Source organism: Centruroides sculpturatus, unplaced genomic scaffold (genome assembly GCF_000671375.1).
Source record: "Centruroides sculpturatus isolate CEXI.00-Female unplaced genomic scaffold, Cexi_2.0 scaffold1811, whole genome shotgun sequence".
NCBI classification, from domain to species: Eukaryota; Metazoa; Arthropoda; class Arachnida; order Scorpiones; family Buthidae; genus Centruroides; species Centruroides sculpturatus.
This window is the reverse complement of record NW_019386192.1, coordinates 93501-115452: the sequence shown is the minus strand read 5'-3', so window position 1 is coordinate 115452 and position 21952 is coordinate 93501. Positions and strand designations below refer to the sequence as shown.

The window sequence follows — 21952 nt, the reverse complement described above, 5'->3', positions numbered from 1 at the left end:
ATTTTTTTTTTTTGCAAATCTACACGTTTGGAGACCTCCTGAACCCCTCAAAAAAGTCAAAAAAAAGGAAAAATTTGCGCACGTGTGTGTGTTGGCATCTAATTTGTTTAATTTATTTATTTTCTGTTCTGAGATATTAAACAATATCTCAGAATGGGTAAGGTTTAAGAAACGAAATGTGGCACTGTAGCTTGCATATAAAGGGGTATTAATACTATTAAATTTTGGTTCTTAATTAAAGATCGACAGCATGAAGACATAAAAGTGATAATGTGTCATATCTCCTAATGAATATTTTACTTGTTATTAGCATTCAAAATTTAAAAAAATAAAATAAAATAAAACTCGTCTCTACTCTCAAAGTAAGCTTTTTTGGCATTTTATAATAGTACAGTAAAAATCATTAAGATGTTCTCGCCTAAGATGTTAGAATGTGCATGGGGACACGATTTAGTTCAACCACTTTGACGCTTAATAACTAACTCCCGTGTTAAATCATCTGACTCAGATTCTGACCACTCTGACCACAGAAATTATTAGGCTTCAAACAGGGTGAACAAAATCATGCTCCACACACACAGTCTAACATCCACACATATAGAAAAAAACCTCAAATCTTTTGCATATGTCGAAATTTCAAGGTGTCTTGAGTTCAAAAATGTAAAAATTTGGGAGGAGTCATTTTTTGACCAAGCGCTACACTTTCAGAAAGAAAAGTAACAATTATTGAATACATATTTATATATTACTTAGAGGAGTCTTTTAGCTTTGGAGTAAAAAGTTTCTATGTTCTATTTTTATTAAAACTCTATTTATTGAACCTTTTATTCTGAGGTCACGTGATGACATCAGAATTTCCGGGTCTCTTTTGGTAACAAGTCTGCCCCTAGTTGGAGTCGGATGGTAAGAAAGAGTCGGAGTTGGAGTCGTTAGATTTTTACGCGCCTCCACAGCCTTGAATTTTACTGTAACTTATTTAGATATATTGGGGTTTTTTTTTACATTGTATTTATCACTTAATCATACTTTGTAATATTTATGCATACATATTATGTTTAATATCAAGTTCAGATATGCAGCCACTTGCATTTGAAATCTTATTTCAATTTGTTTTTAAAAAGCTGTCAGAACCATTAATTAGAACTTACAGTTCAAATTTTCTTATTAAACCTGATGCAGACCTGTGAAAAGTGGTCAAAAAGATTTGTTTAAGTAAATTAAAGTGTTGTTCTATATAAGCTGAAACTAATTTAGTTAGAAGTGTAAAAGCATTTGATTTTGCTATTACCTGAGCAGTATCATTGTTGTTAGTTTTAATGTTGTCAATAAATGATTCAAATATAAGATGGTAATAAACTGTTTGAATTGGTTTTAATTACAAATTAATAGGTTGTTCATTGTTTAAACAAAAATGTCTGTTACATGATAATAGTCTTTTTTTTTTTTGTTGTATTTACTATAGCATAAATAAATATAAAATATTAAAAAAATTTAATATATTACTTTTTAATTATTCATTCCTTATTTAATTGATTTTTATTTAGATGCCTCGTGGAACAGATGAAACCTGGTGTCAGAAATTATGTAAACAATGTAGCAAATGGAAACATTTTGAAAAACCAAGATTATCAAATACTGCATTTATTATACATCATTTTGCGGATAATGTTAAATATGAAGTTGCTGGATTTCTTGAAAAAAACAGAGATACAGTTATGGAAGAACATATTAATATTCTCCGTGCTAGTCAGGTAGTTATTTGATATGTTTAAATTGAAAAACAATAAGTATTTTTATTGTGATTTTTTTAATTTTTTTATATTGTTTGAAACACTTCATATTGTATCATACTCACTCATTTTACAAAAGTAAATTTAAGTGTTATTTTTCATCCTTAGTAATGTAAATTGTACCAAATAAAACTTATACAATATACAACTTCTTGTACTAGCATAATTTTCATGACATATTTGAGTTACACTAACACAGATCAAATATGTTGTATCTCTGTTAGATTATTTCTTTCTTTTTTTTTTCTAATGGACTGATAGATGTTTCAAAAGAATTTAAGTTTTTAAAATGAATAAAGATTTATAACAGGTTGATTCTTTAATATATAGTATATATTATTGAGGAATTAGCAAAAGTTAATTCTTTATGTTGTTATAAAGCAGTATAAAAGCTTCTAATCATTTAGTTATCATTTTTATGATGATATACTGTAAACTGTAGTTTAAAGGGACAATTACTTCATTCTTTTTTGACAGTACACATGGAACAAAAATTTTATAAAGTTAAATATACAGATTCTGCCCATGGTTTTTCAGGTAAGGTCGCTGTAGGATTAATTACCTCATATTTTAACAATATAGCATTTGGACACACTTCCACTAAAATGGAAGGATTTAATGTTGTTGGCAAATATTCAGCATGAATTATTGCTCCATACATAAATAAATCAAGCATAAAACTTTATTAAGTGTTTGCCTTCTGTTTTGCAAATGTTGAGGTATGATATGGACATGGATAAAGCTGGGATATATGGTCAAATTTAACTATATTGGTTTTACACTCATTTTTTAAAAAGGAGAGAAAAAAAACTTTTTATCTCTATTGGTAAAAACAATAATTTGGCGAATACTGCATTAGTACAATGGGCTTCAGAATGAGGAATTAAGATATATTGAATGATCCTATTATTATTATTGCTGAAATGAGAAAAAGCTGCTTCTTTACAGAGCAGATATTCATATACTATTTAAACATGTTAATTTGATTAATGCTACAGATGCACTTGAGTTGGTTATAATTTTGGTCACATTGTTAGATATAATAAAATTCTTTTTTACTTCATATATAACCAATTAAATTAGATTAGTTGTACATACATGCACATCATTGTTTACTGATGTAACTATTATCATAACATCTTGATGAAAATTATTACTGGAAAGAGTATAATACCATAGCGTGTATCTTACTTGAAATCTTAAAGTACAGCTTTAATTTTTTCTGTTTTGGTTAGTTTTACTTGGTTATTGTTGATTACTTTTATTTGTTTATTTTTAGTTATTTTATTTTTTTGTTTTGTAATTAAGTTTTATTTAGATTAATTTTAAGTAGTATTTTAATATTTATTATATTTATGTCTTAATTTGAATTTAAACTGTTGTTTGATTCTGCAACATTTTATGATTTTATGTTCATTACAAGATTTTCTGAAATAAATTAAAAGAAAAAATTAATTCAAATGAATACTGTAATGAAATGTTTAATTGATTTGGCAGTAAACTATAATCTTGGTCTTGACACATTCAAATTCTGTGAATAAATTAAAAGTATTTAGTTTAAAAAAAAAAAAAAAATTTATCTGACTGATCTCTAAATATTTTGCAAATATTATATGATTATTTTTTAATGGAATTCTGTTCTTATTTGTCTATAATTTTAAGGATATTTTTGACATTATTAATAACAACAGTTTCTAATGGAAGATGGTCTAATAAATTAAAGTTTATTAAAAGTTACTTTTGAATGTGCAGATCTCTTACATGAACTACACTGTTGGTATTCAAAAGCTACATATGACTCATAAACTGTATTTTGTCCATCATTGCTACATGTGTTTAGTAAGACAAGTTTTTAAGATTCTTATCAAGTAAAGTTGAATGTTCAAAATTACTAATACATCACACATTATATTCTACATTCACTTTCTAACTGAGACTATTCAAATAATGAATAGGAAGCACTATTATCAAAGAGCCACATTTATTTTTAAAAAATTCTATGTTTAAAAACGTTCACAATATGCATTTTGACCTGATACGAAGTTAGACCCTGTTCAGAATTTTTTAAAATAAATGTGGCTCTGATAACAGTGGCTCCTTTTCATTAGTTTGATAGTCTCTGTTATAAAGTGAATGTAGAATATAATGTGTGATTACAACTTTACTTGATAAAAATTTGCACAAGCCACCCTGAATATAAAGCAATTTTAGTTTTTGTTGAAATTTTCTTTTTACTTACATATAATTTTAATTCTTTACATAGTAGTACTGTTTCCTACATAATGTAATTTTTGCCTGTAAAGACTCTCTCTCATCTCTGTTATTTGTACTGTTATAAAGACAAACTTCTATAAAAATCAGTCTATTGTCTTTGGAAGAATTTTTGCAAAATGTACATGATTTTTTGATTCATTTACACAGTACTGGTATATTACTGTATGTTGGATATGTTGAAACTTGTGTTTTCTTCTATTTATTTATTATTTAAAACAAAAGTTTTAAGTAATAAATAAATAGAAGAAAACACAACTTTCAACATATCCAACATACAGTAATATATGTAATTACAGTAACACCATCAAATTTTTCATATAACCAAAGTCCTATATTATCTGTGTTGTATATTTTTATTACTGGTTTATGATTATTAATGAAATAAGGGAACTTAAAAAATATAAACAATTGAGATACAAGACTATAATTACTTTCGGAGTTTATGCTTTTTCATTACTTTCAGTTTAAAAATAATTAAAATAATTTGTTAACATTACAAATTATAACAAATAGATTTTAATAGACAAATATTATTATGTATTAAATCTTTTATATAAAAGTTAATATCCATAATTTTTATTTTTATTGTAGTTTTTGTATTATAAACTTTTACTGATTTAAGAAAAAACATGAGAAGTTTCTTTCTATCAATTTAAACAAATATGAAGCAAAATTCTAGGTGTTATACAATAATTATTTATAATGAAATTAAAAGATATCAAGAATTTAACAAAAGTAAATAAATTCATATATGAATATTTAGTATATGTTTAATATAATATTAAAACACACAAGTTTCATATATAATGCAAGAACTAAACTATAAAGAAGAGTTAGATTACACAAAGAAGTAATAAATTGGTTTCTAATACTGATTTAGATTGGTTAATTTAATATTATATATACTTCTTATAGATAAATATTTAAATTGGAAATATTCATTATGAATTTTTTATGGATTAGAAATATTTCTATGATTAAAGAATATAATATATTTTTATTAAGTAGTTTACATAGTATAGTTTTTAAATTTTAATTATGAGATATATTTAAATTTAATCAATTCCATCTCATTTTCATTTTTGAGTTTAAACAATTTTCATATATTTCTTATTATAATCTATACTATAATATATATCATATGGATACAGATGTTATATTTTACTTTATTTAGTTTGAATTAGTAGCAGAATTGTTTGAAGAAAAAAAATTCACTAAATCCAAGGGAATTGTTCAGATTCATGCAGCCAAACCAATACAAAAAGCAGCACAAAAGAGTAATAGGAAAACAGTTGGATCTCAGGTAAAATTTATTTTATACTATATACTCTATATTTTTGAAGACATTATTTTATTAAATTATTTATTTCTATAATATTAAAAATCTTAATGTTTATAAAGTAATTTGAAAACTTGGGATATCTAACTTTTATTTAATTCTCCTTATTTATAAATACACATATTAAACTTAGAATTTCCAAACATTACTATATTATCATCAATTTATTCTTCAATGTGTTTTTTTTAATCAAATGATTATTTTTTATTTTTGATTGGAAAAATACATTATTTTGACTAGCTATTTAAATGTCAGTCTGTATGTAATGAACATGAAATTTTCTAGAATGTAGCTTCTTACCCAAATTAAATTTATAACTTACATACTTCTTAAATATTATATAGCATAATTTTTACACTTGCTATTATTAATGAGTTTTATAAAACATTGCATTGAATTTTATAAATTTTGTAAGAAAGAGTCAGATATTTATGCATTCACACACTGTTTTATTGAAATTAATTAAAAAAAAAATAACTTTCTAATTTATATATTTATTCACTTGTCCAATAGAATTTCTGGTTATTGTGGTCTTTGAACTGATCATTAATGTAATTGTGAATAGTTCATGAAAACATAGCAATAATAAAATTATATGTATGTTCACTTTATCAAAAATTCTTATTGCATGTTCTTGTGAGAATTTGGATGCAAGTGTGAATTTTTACACTTTGTGTACTGCGTCACATCGAAGGTGACTTTAATCATCCGGAGAAGGACTCCCCTCACACCAGGGGATCGTTCTAGTCTCACATAGATATAAGGTATATAGAGTAACCAAAAGGTCACCAACGAGGCTAAAACAAAATCCCATACTCCCCTCTGAGTCCGAGAGAACCGATGAGAAAGTCGATCTAAATGACCAAATAAGGCAATGATTTTTCTTAGGGGGTGAGATGTAGTCTGACATGAGTCACGTCATGTCAATAAATCAGGGAGTTTGACAAATTTATGATGGGAAATGTCAATTATTGGAAAGAAAGGATGACGATAATATAAACACAGCTATATGCAAGTCGGGCTGGTGATTGCATCAGATTTTCTTCCCCCATGATTCCCCCTCTGAGATAAGTATAAAAAGGGGTCAAATTTGTACCTCCAGGCGGATAGCCAAAGAGGACCCCGCCAAGGCAACACCCTCAGCGGACAGCCGACGAGGATCTCTACAGTTGGAGATCAATGGAGCGTACACCCCTCTCGGACATAGCCGAGTGAACATCCCAGGACATCAGTTCCATACCGCCATCCAAGGGAACTTTGATTAGAAACAGCCGATCCCAGTGCATCCTACCAAATCCTATATGAAGAGATCGAATCCTACGAGGTAAACCCTTGCCCGAATGTTGTCTCTCTCTCCAACACATCCTCTTAGAGAGGTCTCTCTTGATCTTTAGTTTAGGATAGTATGTAGATATAGAATAGATTCCTTTTATTATTTATGCATGTGTTGTTTATGCTTTTTTCTTTGATATGTATAATCTCTTAGTTGTTTATTAAATATGTTGTTATTGTTCAACCCGTGTAGTTATTTGGACACCTCATCATGACCTCATGACCTCTCCCCACTCGATTTGCCCTCCTAAGCCATCTGACAATCGAGAGCGGGTTTTACCAACCCATGCAGATTAAGTGGTCATTACGGAGCAATCCAGTGGCCCCCTGCTACCTCACATTCTAATACAGATTGATTACATAATAATTTTTATAAAAGGTTGTTGCATATTTTAACATCAAATTTAAAAGAACACAATATTACATACATATATATATATATATATATATTNCAAATTATATAAAATATATTGTTTCAATAAATTGTCATTATGATTGTTTATAATAATTTCACATATTTAGGATTTTTAAATTTAATTAATATTTTCACGTGGCACATTGAATTTTAAAAATATTTTAAAATGTAGTTACGAAAGATAACTGTAACACTACATCAACTGCTTTATAACACTGGGCTATTTATTGGCGATAATAATTATAAACTTACTAATAAACTTGACCATAGAGAGAGACATTAGATACCATCTTGTATTAAATTTAATAATTATAATTTAATTAAATAATTTTAGATTAAATTGGAAGAAAAGAATCAGCCCAGAGTTAGGCTCAAACCCACAACTCCCGCTTGCCATGCGGATGCATTGCCAGTCATGCTACCCAGACCTCCGGTCTGATCTTCTCTTCCAGTATATTTAACATTATGATATAACCATCATTGGTTATTAGTAATTTATAATTATTATTGCCAATAAATAGCCCAATGTTATACGGTAGTCAATGTAGTGTTATTGTAATTTATCAGGTTTCATAAGATGTTTATATAATTTAACTAATAATAATTTCATAAGATTAATAAACTTACATTTATGGGATGTTTAAGAGAATTGGTCAAAAGTATCTGCAATAACAGTTTTAGTTAGTATACAAGATTTAGTATCACACTCCAATAAACAGAATATAAATAAGTAAAATGTTTTATTGGAATTAAAAAACATAGAAAATAGGTTTTTAGCATTTTTGATTATGCTGGAAACTTATTTTCTGTGAGTACTATTTTTTCAGAATAACAACAAAATGTACTTTTTTATTGGAAATGAATTTCTACAGGGTGACAACAGAGTTTTGAGACAACTTTTTACTTACATGTTTCTTTGTGAATGTAACTTTTTAAATTTAAATAGTTCTATATTCTGGAACATTATTTTGAATATTAAGTTGTTGATAATATCTTGTTCTCTAATGCATTTGTTATTACTTAGCTGAAGTGTGTTATTACATTATTATACAGTAATACCTCAACTTACGCTACCCTGACTTACGCGAACCCAGAGTTACGCAATTTTCAAATCTCGTTGATTCGTCTTTTGTTTGAGTGCCACGCAACTCTTGATTACTCATTCTGTAAAGTACTGTATTAATTTTCCGACTTTTCCAACGATTATCGACATGACTGTGTGCCAGAAATAGCCGTTACCTAATGGGTACTTTACACAGATTCGCATTAATGTGCCAGGCCTGGACTTTAAGCGTGCACCGAATTAAATAATGACAAGTTTGTCAAAAACAATCCAATATTTAATAAAATTTCTAGTAATAACTATATACAAAATTTAGTAAAAAAATCAAATAACAATTTATTCAACGTAAATCAATAAGAATCAACCCGACAAAACTCAAATCAATCTATTTTCTAACTTAACTCTATTCCCCTTTGGAATTTGACAAAAATTTCAAAGACTTAACTTACGTACAATAATTCTTATTAATTAAAAGTCCTATTGTCACCTCAATATACTAGGAACCTTTTTTCTCAACTCTCAAGACTTTCTCTAATATTCTATCTACAAATTGAATAACTTCAAAATCGCCTTGGAACTACTTTATCCTATCGGACACCTCTCTCTCGTTTGCTGCTATGAAGCTCGCCACGCTCGTTGCTAACAGAAGCTCACCTCAGTCATCTTCACTTGAACTTCGGTCTTTATACTGTGAGGTGACATCACAATTCTGAGTGAGATCACTCCCTTCATTTACATACTTATTTGCTAACAATAAAAACTTTGTCTGGCAGCCTGTTTTCCGACAATATTTGCTAACCTTTTACATTATTCTTTTTGACAATTTTCGGGATGTTTTATTTTTTAAGGTTTAGCAAGTTCCTAAGTTGTGCTTGTGGGGTCTCCCTCTTTTCTCGGTGTGGACTTACTTTTTTCCACTCGGCAGTGCAAGTGTGTGTGTGAGTTTTATCTACGGCACTTTTCTCTCGTCGGTGAGTTGGTTTCTTTTTTATTTTTAAGTTTCTAAGGTGAGTGGTGAGGAAACCTTTGTCCTAACAAAACATAAGCTCCAAACAAAAATAGAATAAAAGCAAAAATAAAAATAACTAAAAAATAATGCTTGGACTTGGTTTCTTACAACTCCCCCACACTATTGTTCAGCTTACATGTTTGGACGTTTCGCGTGGAATCAAAACATAGCTACAATTTATTTAGTGTTATTTATTTCTTTGTTTGTTTTATCTACGGAGACTTGAGAGACTCTGTGTGGTGATTTCTTGTAACCGTAAACGAATCAAAAGATGAGATAAGATTAACGAGAACATTCATTAGTTTACATACATCCGACTTGGATTTTACACAAATTGCGAAATTATACCCCGACTTACACAAATTCGACTTACGCGGTTATCGCTTGGTCCCACCTATTGCGTAAGTTCGGGGTATTACTGTACTGCAATAATCAACTTGCATAATACAGGAAATCAACTGTTGAGGATTGTTAAATTACTTCCTATTCCATGAGCAACTGTTTACAGGACCATAGTTCAATACAAGGAGATGGGTACAATCAAAGAATATTCTAGAAGTGGAAGACTAAGAACTGTCAATATGCCTTGAATGTGTGAGGGTCGTAAAAGCACGTCGAAATTACGACTAATTACAAACTTTTACGTCGGAGAGTTTTGAAGATAGAATCGAGTCAAGAGGGTGTGTTAATGACAGAACCCAGATGAGACAAACACTTTTTCGAATTGTAAAAAAAAAACGTGATGCGATGATAAACAACGGGGGAATATCGACAGAGAGAAAGAGCTTTGTCGAGATGCTTGTGAACAAGTGTCGGGTCGAAGCAATCGAGAGAAAGGGGGTCTAAGAACAAAAGAGACATCTGTTAAGTCCGAACGCAGTAGGGGATAAATGGCCACAAGAACATCTGGTGGACCGTTTAAGTTCAAAGGTGTCAGGGAGAAGGGCCATAATGGAGAAAATTACGAGCGCGAACATTAAAAGCCCCGTCATCACCTCTCCGACCTTTTCCCGACCCGGATTGGTCTCAAGTTTCGCCTAGAAACAAAGGAATGACCAATTGGGGTAAGGGAGAGAGTGAACGGGACCAATCAAAAGGGTGAGATTCGGGGAAAATCTTATAAAACCCCGAATCTCAAGGAGGAGAGAGATTCTCAGCCACTTCTCTCTGAAGAGGAATTCCCAGCCGATTCTTTACAGTTCTCCACTCGGACCAGGTTCTCCACCAGTGACCAACATTCGCAACATCACCGGACAGAGGCCCCTGTGCAACGGACACACTCCTGTCAAGCCTGGAACATCAGTCAGTGCCCGTTTGTCGATATCAAGGAGCTCCCACCAAAGCCGATCTAGATCGCATTGTTGTTGTCATTCTGTAAGTTAACCTTATGTCAAAATAAACGGTTTTCGTGTAAGACACTTGTCATCTTTGTCTCCTACCGCCACCACCCACATAAGGTTTGACCCTAGGTTTTCCTGACACACAATTAACGTATTGCGCCCTAAAGTCGGCGACCTTACAAATGTGCAATATCATCAGGAATCCAACAGTGAACATAGAAAAACTTGCTCTTCAGCTTGGTGTGAATTGTGTTTGAATCAATCTGGATAATAGAAAAGTATGAGCTTTGCCTTTTATCAAACAACTTCTTACTGAAAAAAAAAGATGTGAGGCTTCAAAGATATTGTCTTGAAGAAGAGACTTGCAGAACAATGCATTGTTTTTACTGATGAAAAATTGTTCATGAGTGCACAATTGTCAAAATGACAGAATTTGCAGTAAAAGTTTGGATGATTCAAAAGTTGTCACATACTCAACACCTTCAATAAGTCATGGTATGGAGTGGAATCTGTGCAACAGACAAAACTGCTAGTTTTCATTGACAATGGTATTAAAATCAATCATCAAATTTATACTCAAGGTGTTCTTGAAGTTTCTTTTCTTCCTTGGTCCAAGTCTCACTTCAGTACCAGAAATGGATCTTCCAGCAAGACAGTGCACTGGCCCAGATGATGGTGGAAGTCCAAGCCTTGTTTGATAATTATGGAATTGACTTTAGCTCATGGACAGAGTGGCCACCATATAGCCCAGACCTCAACCCCATAGTCTATAGCATGTGGTCAGTATTGGAGAGCAGAAAATGTGCTATCTAAAATCAAAACTTGGATTCCCTGGCTGCCCTGATCCATCATTGGGACAAAATATCTGTCAAGGAGGTGTGAACCATCTGTAACAACTTTATGAAGTATCTAAGTTTCTATGTCCAGGCACGTGAAGGTTATTTTATATAACAATTGTTAACATTTGTTCCTTGTATTGTGTTATAAGAATTTGTTGTTACTCAAATAATAGGAAGCTTTTACCGATAACTCGTAATAAGGTTTATGGCTCGAAAATTGTCATCTCTAGTCTACGGATCATCATCAACTGGTAATTCTTATAGGAACATTACATAATACAGGTATACCTCGCCTTACGTCGGTAATTGGTTCCAGGAAAACGACGTAAGTCGAAAAACGACATAAGTCGAATTTACCTGTCTCCGAATCTACTTATCACTAGGAAAGCATTTTAAATAATATATGGTTAATAAAAATCTATTTTAAGCTTACAAACAAATAAATTTTAGTTTTTAATATAGTACAAAAAANAGGGAGCCAGTATTTAAACGAGGCTTAATTTTCTAATTTTTAACGATACAATAGCGACGATTATTATTTTAAAAAATTTTTGTTAGACTTAACATTGATGAAAATTCAACGCGAAGTAGGTTAATAGCGATATACTAATTACGTGGAATATACTAATATACTACACTAATAATGGATTTTTTCATACTTTTCGGTTATTCGACTTTTCAATTATCCGACCAACCCCAGTCCCCAGTTGGGTCGAATAATCGAGGCTCTACTGTATATATCTTTTTCAGCATAATATTCATAATTTTCATACTATATTTCTTTTACATATATAGTGAAATTTAAATATGAGTGAGTTGCATAGATAGGGCATAAAAGAGTATGACTTGTTTTTTTTTTTATAGAGAGAGAGTTAAAGAGCAAGTACACAGCTTAATCTTAAGTTTTACTTTCTTCATATATGAAAATTTGCTGCAATCTATTGACAACTAAAGTTTTCATAAATTTTATTAAAAATGTACTAAACACATACAAAAACCAAATTTTTAAAAAAAACCTAAATAAAATAATTGTTTATTGTTTGGAACAAAGAAAAATTGATCCTTATTCAGGAGTTGCTCTGGAAAATTTTAAAAAGTTGCCAATAATTTTACCAGGTTATATTTTTTTTGCCATTTGAAATTATTTATCACCAGCAGTAGTTTTACTTATGAATTAATGCATGTGCTGGTAGCCATATGAGTTTGGAGTCTGGAAATCAAAAGTGATATTTTAAGTTGTCACTTAGAAATAGGAATCATTTTGGAATAATTTTTTAATGAATAATTCCAAATAACACATTTGATCACAATCCTTTAACAGTATTTAATTAAACAGTATTTTGCATATTCTGTTATGTCAAAATTTATATGTCTATTGAAAAAGATCAAAGTGAAAAAAAAAAGTCATCCCAAAATATTTCCCAAATTTTCTGTCAGTCAATAAAAAATCCCTAATATGGAAATTCTGAGTAGCATTGCACGAGAACTATCTTTGGTTTTCAATGTCACTTCCTGCTTTCCTGTTTAAACTTGCTATGTGAGATCATGAAATTGTTAGGTGTGTTGGGTGACTCTCATTGCACAGAAGCTCAACATTCTGCTGTTTTCCTGAAGCATTCTTTGTGATTCAGTTTCACACTGAATGTCGATATAAGCAGACTAGAATTTTTATTTCCAGTTTAGTAAAAATATCACAAAGTCGTTATTTTGGCACTATACAGTGCAACCCCTGATTATTGTTATTCAGACCACTTCAGATCTAAGGTTTTCTGACTCCATTTTTTTTACTTTGTCTTCATAATTAAATCTTATTATTTTCCATGAATTTTGATATTTATTCTCTAATAAATATCTAGTTTTTCTATCTAGTTTTTACTATAAACTGTGGTCTTTGCTAGACCACAATTTTAGTGAGCAACTCTTTTAAGTTGACTGTCATGAAACTTAAAATATATTTAGCTTCATTGTTTGATGTCAATGCCATGTTTTGTCAATTAGATATACTGATCAGAGTTTGACTAGAAATTATAATTCCACACTTGTTAGCTCAAGCAATGGCTAGCAGGCTTAAAACACCATTCTATTATGGACTGTAAACTAGCTTTTATTCAGCAAGAAATGTTTATTTTTGGTATGCATTGTAACACGTTTTTGTCAGCATATATGCTGATTAACTTCTACTTTTGATTCTTTTGTAACTATGTAGAGGTAATGCTTTTGCATTTCATTTCGAATAAAATAATAATAGCAAAATTAATGTGTTATAAGATTTCTGTCTATAATCTACTAAGAGTAATAAGTAAGTAATACAAGCATATTTGCTTTTCATTTACAATTTTTAGACAAATCTCACACCTTTCCATTTTCTGTTTAACACTTAAAGCTACAGTAATGCATTTTGCATTTTTTCACCCTCTTCAGCTGGATTACATAATGTGTAGATTAAATCATTTATATGTACATTTTATATGTATATTACTCTTAGCAAAATTAATCTTTATTTTTATAATAGTTTTCATTTTTCTATTATAAAATTCAAGACAATAGTAACTCAACTCAGGAAATAGTATTTCTGAATGCTATGGGTGTATTTGGATGAAAAATTGATTATTGTAATCATTTGAAATATTTCAAATGATTTATTTGCCTTTTTTTTTTTTGTGTGTGTTTAATCTTAAAATAATTGAATTTTGAATTGAATGATTATACAATTTTGAAATTATTCAAATCAGTCTATTACATACTGTTCAATATTTTGGAAAATACTAAATCTTATTTACATTTGCATTTTGAAATTGATTATTTTCTATATATTATTTGTTTTTATTCTTTAATAATAAATTTTTAATATTTTTGTGATTTTCTTTTAGTTTTTTTGAAAATTGTGCACCTTAAAGATTGAAATATGCATCAGTTTTAAATAGTTTGAATATAATTTTCTTAATTTAATTGAATTAACATGATTTATTTATTTCTTAGTTTCATGATTCTTTGGGACTTCTAATGTCTACATTAAATGCTACTACACCACATTATATTAGATGTATTAAGCCAAATGATGAGAAAGCAGCATTCAGTTTTGAACCACGGCGTGCTATTCAACAGTTACGAGCTTGTGGTGTTTTAGAAACAGTCCGCATTAGTGCAGCTGGTTATCCATCACGGTAAGAAATTTTTAAATTAAAAACTTTGTTTGTAATATTGTCAATTATATGTGTCTAACAAATAAAATTCTCTCTGATTTTTTTTCAGTTAATTTGAAAAGAGATTTACTATATAAATCTATAAATAACTTTTATAATATTAAGTTTTATGTAATGGTAAACAGGTAAAAATTATAATATGAGCCAAAAACCACTAATAAAACTCAACTTTCTATTCTTAATGAACTATCAAACCACCTTCAGTTACTGAGAAACATTTTATTAAACAAACACAAACGTTTTTAACCTAATGCAATCAGCCATCTTCATCTTCAAGTGTAACCAAATTCGAACGCCTTTTCAAAATGGAACATTTTAACAAAGGAATGTTTGAACCTTCATATTTTAAATTTAAATCAGATAAATTAATATTTAAATACAAATATAAAATATTTTAAACAAACACAAGATAATATAAATAATAAAATAAATGTGGGATTGGAGACACCAGTGTGGGGTTTTAGGAAGGGAGTCCAAAAGGNGGTAATTGGCCCATATTTAGATGTTGGAGATGTAGAGAAAACCTGGAAAACGCCACGTGATCAGCCCGTCCTTTCAAGATGTAAACCCACAACTGAATTACAGTGTTCAGGAAACTGAACCTCTTAGCCACTGGTGGATGGAAAAAAATTAAAATAATTTAAAATAAATGCTTTTATTTGAAAAATATAGGTGCATATTTCAGCCTACATTGTTTACAAACTGGTTGACCTTGAGAACAGCTGGTGTCAGCTTTCCCGGGTAGTTCTCATATATGCCTCAGGGTAATATTGGTTTAAAGCAGGAGGGGAGCTAACTTACTGCAACTATTCAAATATAACACAAAATTTTCGATTTTTATGCTATTAAAATATGTAGGGACCAAAAAAAAAGTATGGGAAAAAATTTTACAGAATAAAAAAAAACAAAAAAATTTGCTGATGTCATAAAAAACATCCAGTAGCATTTAAAAAATCTTTACAGATGTCAAATCTGTGAAATACAAGTTTAGAACGATTTTATTAATTTGATAAAAAAAAACTCCCATAAAAAAACAATAGCGGAATTAATTGGCTAATTAATAAATCGTCGTAAAAATTTTTGCGGCAAAAATAATCCATGAAATTTGCATAGGTGATAGATAAAGATGTATATATATTCTGATCCATACATTTTTGGAAAAGTTATAAGTCAAAGCTTTTTTTATGGTCCTTTAAAGTCCATGCCCGAGATATCTCAGGATATGGACTGTGCAGCGTCATGCGCAGCCCAAGTTATCTCAGGTTATGGGCAGAAGGGGTTAATTCATCATTCTACATAAGCATTTGGAGTTTTCTGCATTTTGATGAAAGTAATAAACTATAAAACAACTACTGTAAAGTTTGTAACATAATCAATGTCTAGTGTTAAATAGTTTTATTATTACAGTATTTAAAATTCAACTGCCATACTTTAATGTTTATGGAAAGGAATGAAAAGCTTGTAAATTATAGGATTTTTGAATTTTTATATCTATAATTATATAATATATGCATAAAATAATCATAATTTACATAATAATTTAATTAAAATTTAATTGAAATGTAAAAAATAATTTATGTTTAGTAACATCACTTGGGCAATCTGCATAGGAGGGATGCCTTTCGGGAGGTCTTTTATGGGTAATTGGCCCATATTTAGATGTTGAAGATGTAGAGAAAACCTGGAAAACGCCACGTGATCAGCCCGTCCTTTCAAGATGTAAACCCACAACTGAATTACAGTGTTCAGGAAACTGAACCTCTTAGCCACTGGTGGATGGAAAAAAATTAAAATAATTTAAAATTTAGAATATAATTTTAAAATTTTCCATTTAAGCATATACAGTATGTTTGTGTTATTTGTTAGTATTGTTTAAATTAGTGATATTCTATGATAACAAAATAACTTTGTTTTATTTTGAATTTTTTTTGTATTTAAATATAATAAAATTAAACTTATTCTATTATATTTTTAGATACATTACAGCAATATTACAAACAAACTTTGGAATGGGTAGGCGGAAAAGTTCCCTTCGGAATTGCAAATATCAGAGATTATGTAAATACATCCAAGATTCCCAACGAAAATGCTATTATCGATTATGAAGAAAAAGAAATAGTTAAAGCATGGTATTCTTAAGCAAGTAAAATCATAATTAATAATGCTGTTAATCTTTTCAAATCTAAAATATAATAATAATTAATATTTAAAGCTGGATTTTAGTGGGCTATCTTTTCATTAGACTTAACTTAAGGTATTAAATAATTTGGATTAAAGGTTAGGCTAGCATTAATGTTTATATTAATTTTAGATATTGATTTAAATAATGTAAACTATTCTAGAAGAAAAAATTGGTCTGGATCTGAGTTTCTTCCTTCTGTATACTGTACAGATATATTACTAATTATACTTTGCAGACCTCCATCCAGATTTTGCTTGAAGACTTATTAATTTGGACTATATATTTGGACACATTAATTACAATGCTGACTGGTGTAACTTTTCACCAAAAGGTCTTTATAATATTTTGCTGATTTGATAGTCTGAAAAATCTGGCTTTGGTATTTGGTAATTGTAGATTTGGCTTTAATTGTTGTTAAATATAAAATACATCTTCAGTTAATAATTTACAATGAAAAGCTATACAGGTATCCCTTGTTAGATGCGAGATTTGATTAATGCGCAAAATTAATTGCGGCATTCTTTTATATATGCTGTAGAAGTTTAATTCACAAGGCTTAACCTCTGTCTTTACTAACATTGATACTGTATTTGATTAACGCAATTTTGATATACATGGTAGCATCGAGGGATGCTACATTTATCAAGGGATACTTGTAATACTATGTATTAAAAAAGAAAGCTGGCAACATTATTACTGGACTTTCTCAGCATTCTTTTATTTGTTTTTCATCCTTAATAATTGTTACCATTACTTTAAGTCTTAAGATTTACATAAAATTACTAATATGACTTTTATGACATCTGTTTGCTCTGAGTTTGCTATATAGATAGAACTATTTATAGAATTTTGTTTAATTGTTATATTATATTTTACAGGACACCACAAAAATGGACTAGTTTAAATTTATTTTACATTTGTTCACCTAAAAAACCTTTTATATGGTTGGATCATTGGCATAAACATCGTCTTAACTGGTGGAGAAAGGTAAATAGTAATACATATTTTATTAGATAGAAAATAAAAACCTTTTCATCATGAATAGCAACCATCAATTTTTGGAAAAGTTTAAAAATCTTCATCCTTTTGTATACTAAAAATCCAAATTATATATTTTTTTTATTTTCAAATTTTAACTTTTCTTTTTTAAGTATTGTATTTAAGTAATTTCTAATGTATTACTGACAATTACATCTGCCAACTTGTTAAAATCATGTTTTTAAATATTATTTTATTGTTGATGTATGAATCCAGTAGAACAGTGGAGCAGTAATGGCTAATAGAACAGTGAATTTGTAGATTAAAATTAAACCAAATGCTTAGTTCAGGAAATCAAATACAGTCAAATTTCAAATGACAACCACATTTAAATAGTGTCCATTTTTTGGAAACTTTGTTTTGAACAAAAATACATAGAAAATAACCTCCAAACAATGGTCAGTTCTTATGTTCCCAACAGTAGAACTGTATAATTTGTTAGTTTAAAGCATGTTTGGCCATTATTCTGATCATTTTTACCTTATAAAAATATCCAACAATGTTAAACAACATATTTTAGAACAAAGAATATTATCTTAGAATTGATGAAATTAGAATAATTATCATTTACAGTTAAATTATTAAAATTTACAAAAACTTAAAAAATTTTTCTCTAGCATTGACAGTTTTATGATGAATATTCTTTGTGTTAAATAACTTTATTCATATTCATAACTTGTTAACATAATAGTTTCACTTATAATTCTGTTCTAATATTACCTATGACAATTCTACTTTAGAATTATTTATTTTAGTAAAATATAATGCATTTTAAATTCATTAAACTTCAAAATAATCTTTTTTCAGTTATTATATACAAATATTATGAAAAGTGTAGATGCTGTTCAGTTTAGTAAGAAAACAGTTTGAAGCTGTCAGATTTGCTGGAAAAGATGATGTATATCAAATGGAGAATGATCAATTCTATTTCTATAATTATATAATTTGTTTACAGCATATAATAATTTATATATACTGCAACTAAGAACTAAGCAGCTAATATAATTAAGCAGAATTAAGAACTTAGGTTAAACATTTATTACATGTTTGATTATTAATAATAAAGTTTTGAAAGCCAAAATCCTTAATAAAAATGGCACTTTTAGTGAATTATATTATGCCAGCTTTTGCATACAAGCATGCATTTAACAGAAGAGAATAATTAAGGCTTTCAGTGCGTGTTTAATGGTACGTTTTAAAATATACATGGTTTTGAATTGAGTTGTATAATTTAATTTGAAAAATGTAATAATCTAATATTGTATATGTTCTTTCTTATCANATATGATTTTATGTGCTTTAAACGTTTATCTAGTGATATTACGACTTCAATATTTGTGGCGGACAGACGTAAAGTCGAATAAAATGACTTAAACTTGATTTTTATTTTTCCATATACTTTTTTAACAAGCGACGTATAATCGGGAACGACGTAACTCGAAACGACGTAAGTCGAGGTATGCCTGTACTGATGATCTAATAAAATAATTAAGTCAGATTTGTTATTGAGCTACATTTTGGCTAATTAAATATATATACCTTGTAATATATATGAATTTCATACCTTGTAATTTTTGCTAAAGGCATCTTATATGAATATCCATCTTGTATGAAGTTTAATAATTAAAATTAAATAAATAATTTATAATACAGGTAACCCCCGTATAACACAGGAGCTATGTTCCAAAAAATTGCCGTGTTATGCAAATCTGTGTTGTTATATTTTCATAATTAAGATATATATCTTTATTAATTTAAAATTTTCTTAAGTAGTGATACATATTAATATAAATTAAACAATGTTTTCTTCTTCATCACTAAGCACTATAAACCGAGGGCGTTTCCTTTTTGGCAAGATATCCTTATCCTCTGAGCATTTTTCTGCATTATCTTCAAATCCATGCTCTACCTTTTGCAAAAAATGTGTTATTCTAGACTGCTTGCTTTTACAGTAGTTAAAAGATCTTTATAAATTTTCTTATATGGTGCTAAGTACTTATGAAGAACAAAGCAAGTATGGAATAAGAAAAAACATCTGGCACCACAAACCAAAAGTGTCAAGATCTGGCAACACTGAAACAAGTTTTGAGAAGGACAACGTGTATCAACAGAAGGCGAGGAAAAGTTTACATACTTAAGCACTAATAGTTCTTGAAAATTATGCAAGGAAATCTGACAGTACGTACATGATTGAATTAAAAATGTCAAATGAGGTATCTTTTGCACTTAAAAGCTTTATCACGTTTATCGAACTGTTGTACGGGGGATTTCCGTAATATCAAATTAGATAAAGTTTGCTTTTAATAGTTTTTATTACTGTACGTTTCATGTTGTACAAGGGTTTTACCCAATTCTCGAATCGTGTTAGAGTGAATCCATGCTATAGAAGTGCCGTGTTTTATGGAGGTTACCTGTAATCTGGAAGAGATCTTATTTCTATATTTAATTAGCCAAAATGCAATCTAATAATAAATCCAGCTTAATTATTTGATTAGTACTATGATTTTGGCTTGGTTTCTTATATCATTGGATGTTTTACTTGCTTTTGAAAAATTTGTAGTTTGGTAAAAACAGCTTAAATATGCTGATGTTTTATAAATGAAATGCCTTCCATTTATAGAATGTAAATGACCTGATGATGATCAGTATTGATAAAAAACAGTCAGTATATTTTTTTGAAATTAAAGGTCTTTTATGAATCTACAAAGGTTGTTTAAGCTGTGTTTACTGTACTGTTATCCAGTGAGTGGCAATTGTTAAATTAAAAATTGTAGTTAAGCAAATTACAATTGACGGCTATTAAATAGAAACTATATAGTTTAAAATGTCAAGTAAAATGCATTTTTTAATCAACTGAGAAAGTCTTAATATAACACTATAAATGTTTTTGAAGGTTTTAAGTCTTTTGTCATGAAATGCATCATTTGAATGTTATTCAAACCAAAATTGAATGTTTTGATAGAATATCTTTAAAATATTGCATGGAACTTTCTGATGACAACTTTCTGGTTTCTAGGATATAACAAATAAGAATGTAAATTAATTAAATTATTTAAATACGGATTATATGCAAAGAAAAATTATGTTTTTAAAAACTTTTGTAATCATTGCTGCACAGAATGAGACTTGTTTCTGAAATTTTCCCAGGTAGTAATGAACAGTCTTTATTGAAAATTGATGTCATAATCAATGAATGAATTTTTTTACACAAATGATTCAAATTTTGTTCTCCAGTACTTTTTATTTACTATCTGATCTAGTAAAACATTTTTTTATGATTATTGAAAAACATTATCATTATCATTTTGATTTTTGATCATATTTACTTTGTATCTCAGAAAATAGTTATTTTTTGATCCATACACACATTTTGTTAACCACATTAAAAATATCACATCAGTTCACATTATTATAAAATTAACCCATAAAAAATCCTGATCCTGAATTAAATAGAGATTATTTGGCTCATGATTACAAAAAATGACAATGATTTGCACAATATAAAATCTCTAACATAGCATACGAATGAAAAATAATATACAAATGAATCTGTAGAAGAGAACAATAAAAATAGTCAATTGTCATAATTATTTTGTTTCTTATTCTAATGATGCTTTTACATGTTTATAAAGAACACTATCCTGGAACTTAACTGCTATAACTTACAAATTAGATATAAAAATATTTAGTGATAAGGTAATAAATTATTGTTATCTAAAATTCTAAATTTTTTTAATGTATAAAATTTTATTTAATTTATTGATTGTTGTTATGTTACAGGAAGAAGATACTTTTCAATTTGGAAAAACAAAAATTTTCTTTAGAGCTGGCCAAGTTGCATATTTAGAAAAATTAAGAGCTGATAAATTGAGACATTGTGCTGTTATGATACAAAAGCATGTGAGAAGATGGCAACAACAAAAACGATACTTACAGATTAGGAAATCTATTATTAATATACAGTGTTATGGAAGAGGACTTTTAGCTAGAAGGTATAAAACTTTAGTTTTTTTAAATACATAATTTCTCAGCTTTATAATAAGATCAATTAGAGAGAAAAGTTAACATAATTTTGTTTATATTAAAGGTAATTAGAATAATCAGATTTACTAAGTTAATGATTATAAA

General features: G+C 28.8%; 1 protein-coding gene and 1 long non-coding RNA gene across 2 annotated transcripts in view; both read left to right on the top strand.

The window, feature by feature from the left end:
- The first annotated feature begins 1544 nt into the window (after positions 1–1544).
- The window catches only part of LOC111614019 (unconventional myosin-Vb-like), a 93678-nt gene continuing 73270 nt past the window's right edge, over positions 1545–21952 (top strand). The window contains exons 1-7 of the mRNA XM_023355397.1: positions 1545–1751; positions 5239–5367; positions 14381–14565; positions 16189–16244; positions 16580–16733; positions 17665–17773; positions 21605–21816. Of these exons, the coding sequence (XP_023211165.1) occupies positions 1545–1751; positions 5239–5367; positions 14381–14565; positions 16189–16244; positions 16580–16733; positions 17665–17773; positions 21605–21816 (1052 nt within the window). The remainder of the gene's footprint in view (positions 1752–5238; positions 5368–14380; positions 14566–16188; positions 16245–16579; positions 16734–17664; positions 17774–21604; positions 21817–21952) is intronic.
- On the top strand, positions 16590–19025 carry LOC111614018. The gene is made up of 3 exons (XR_002754863.1): positions 16590–16747; positions 17665–17773; positions 18632–19025. It is a non-coding gene; the product is annotated as an uncharacterized LOC111614018 (long non-coding RNA).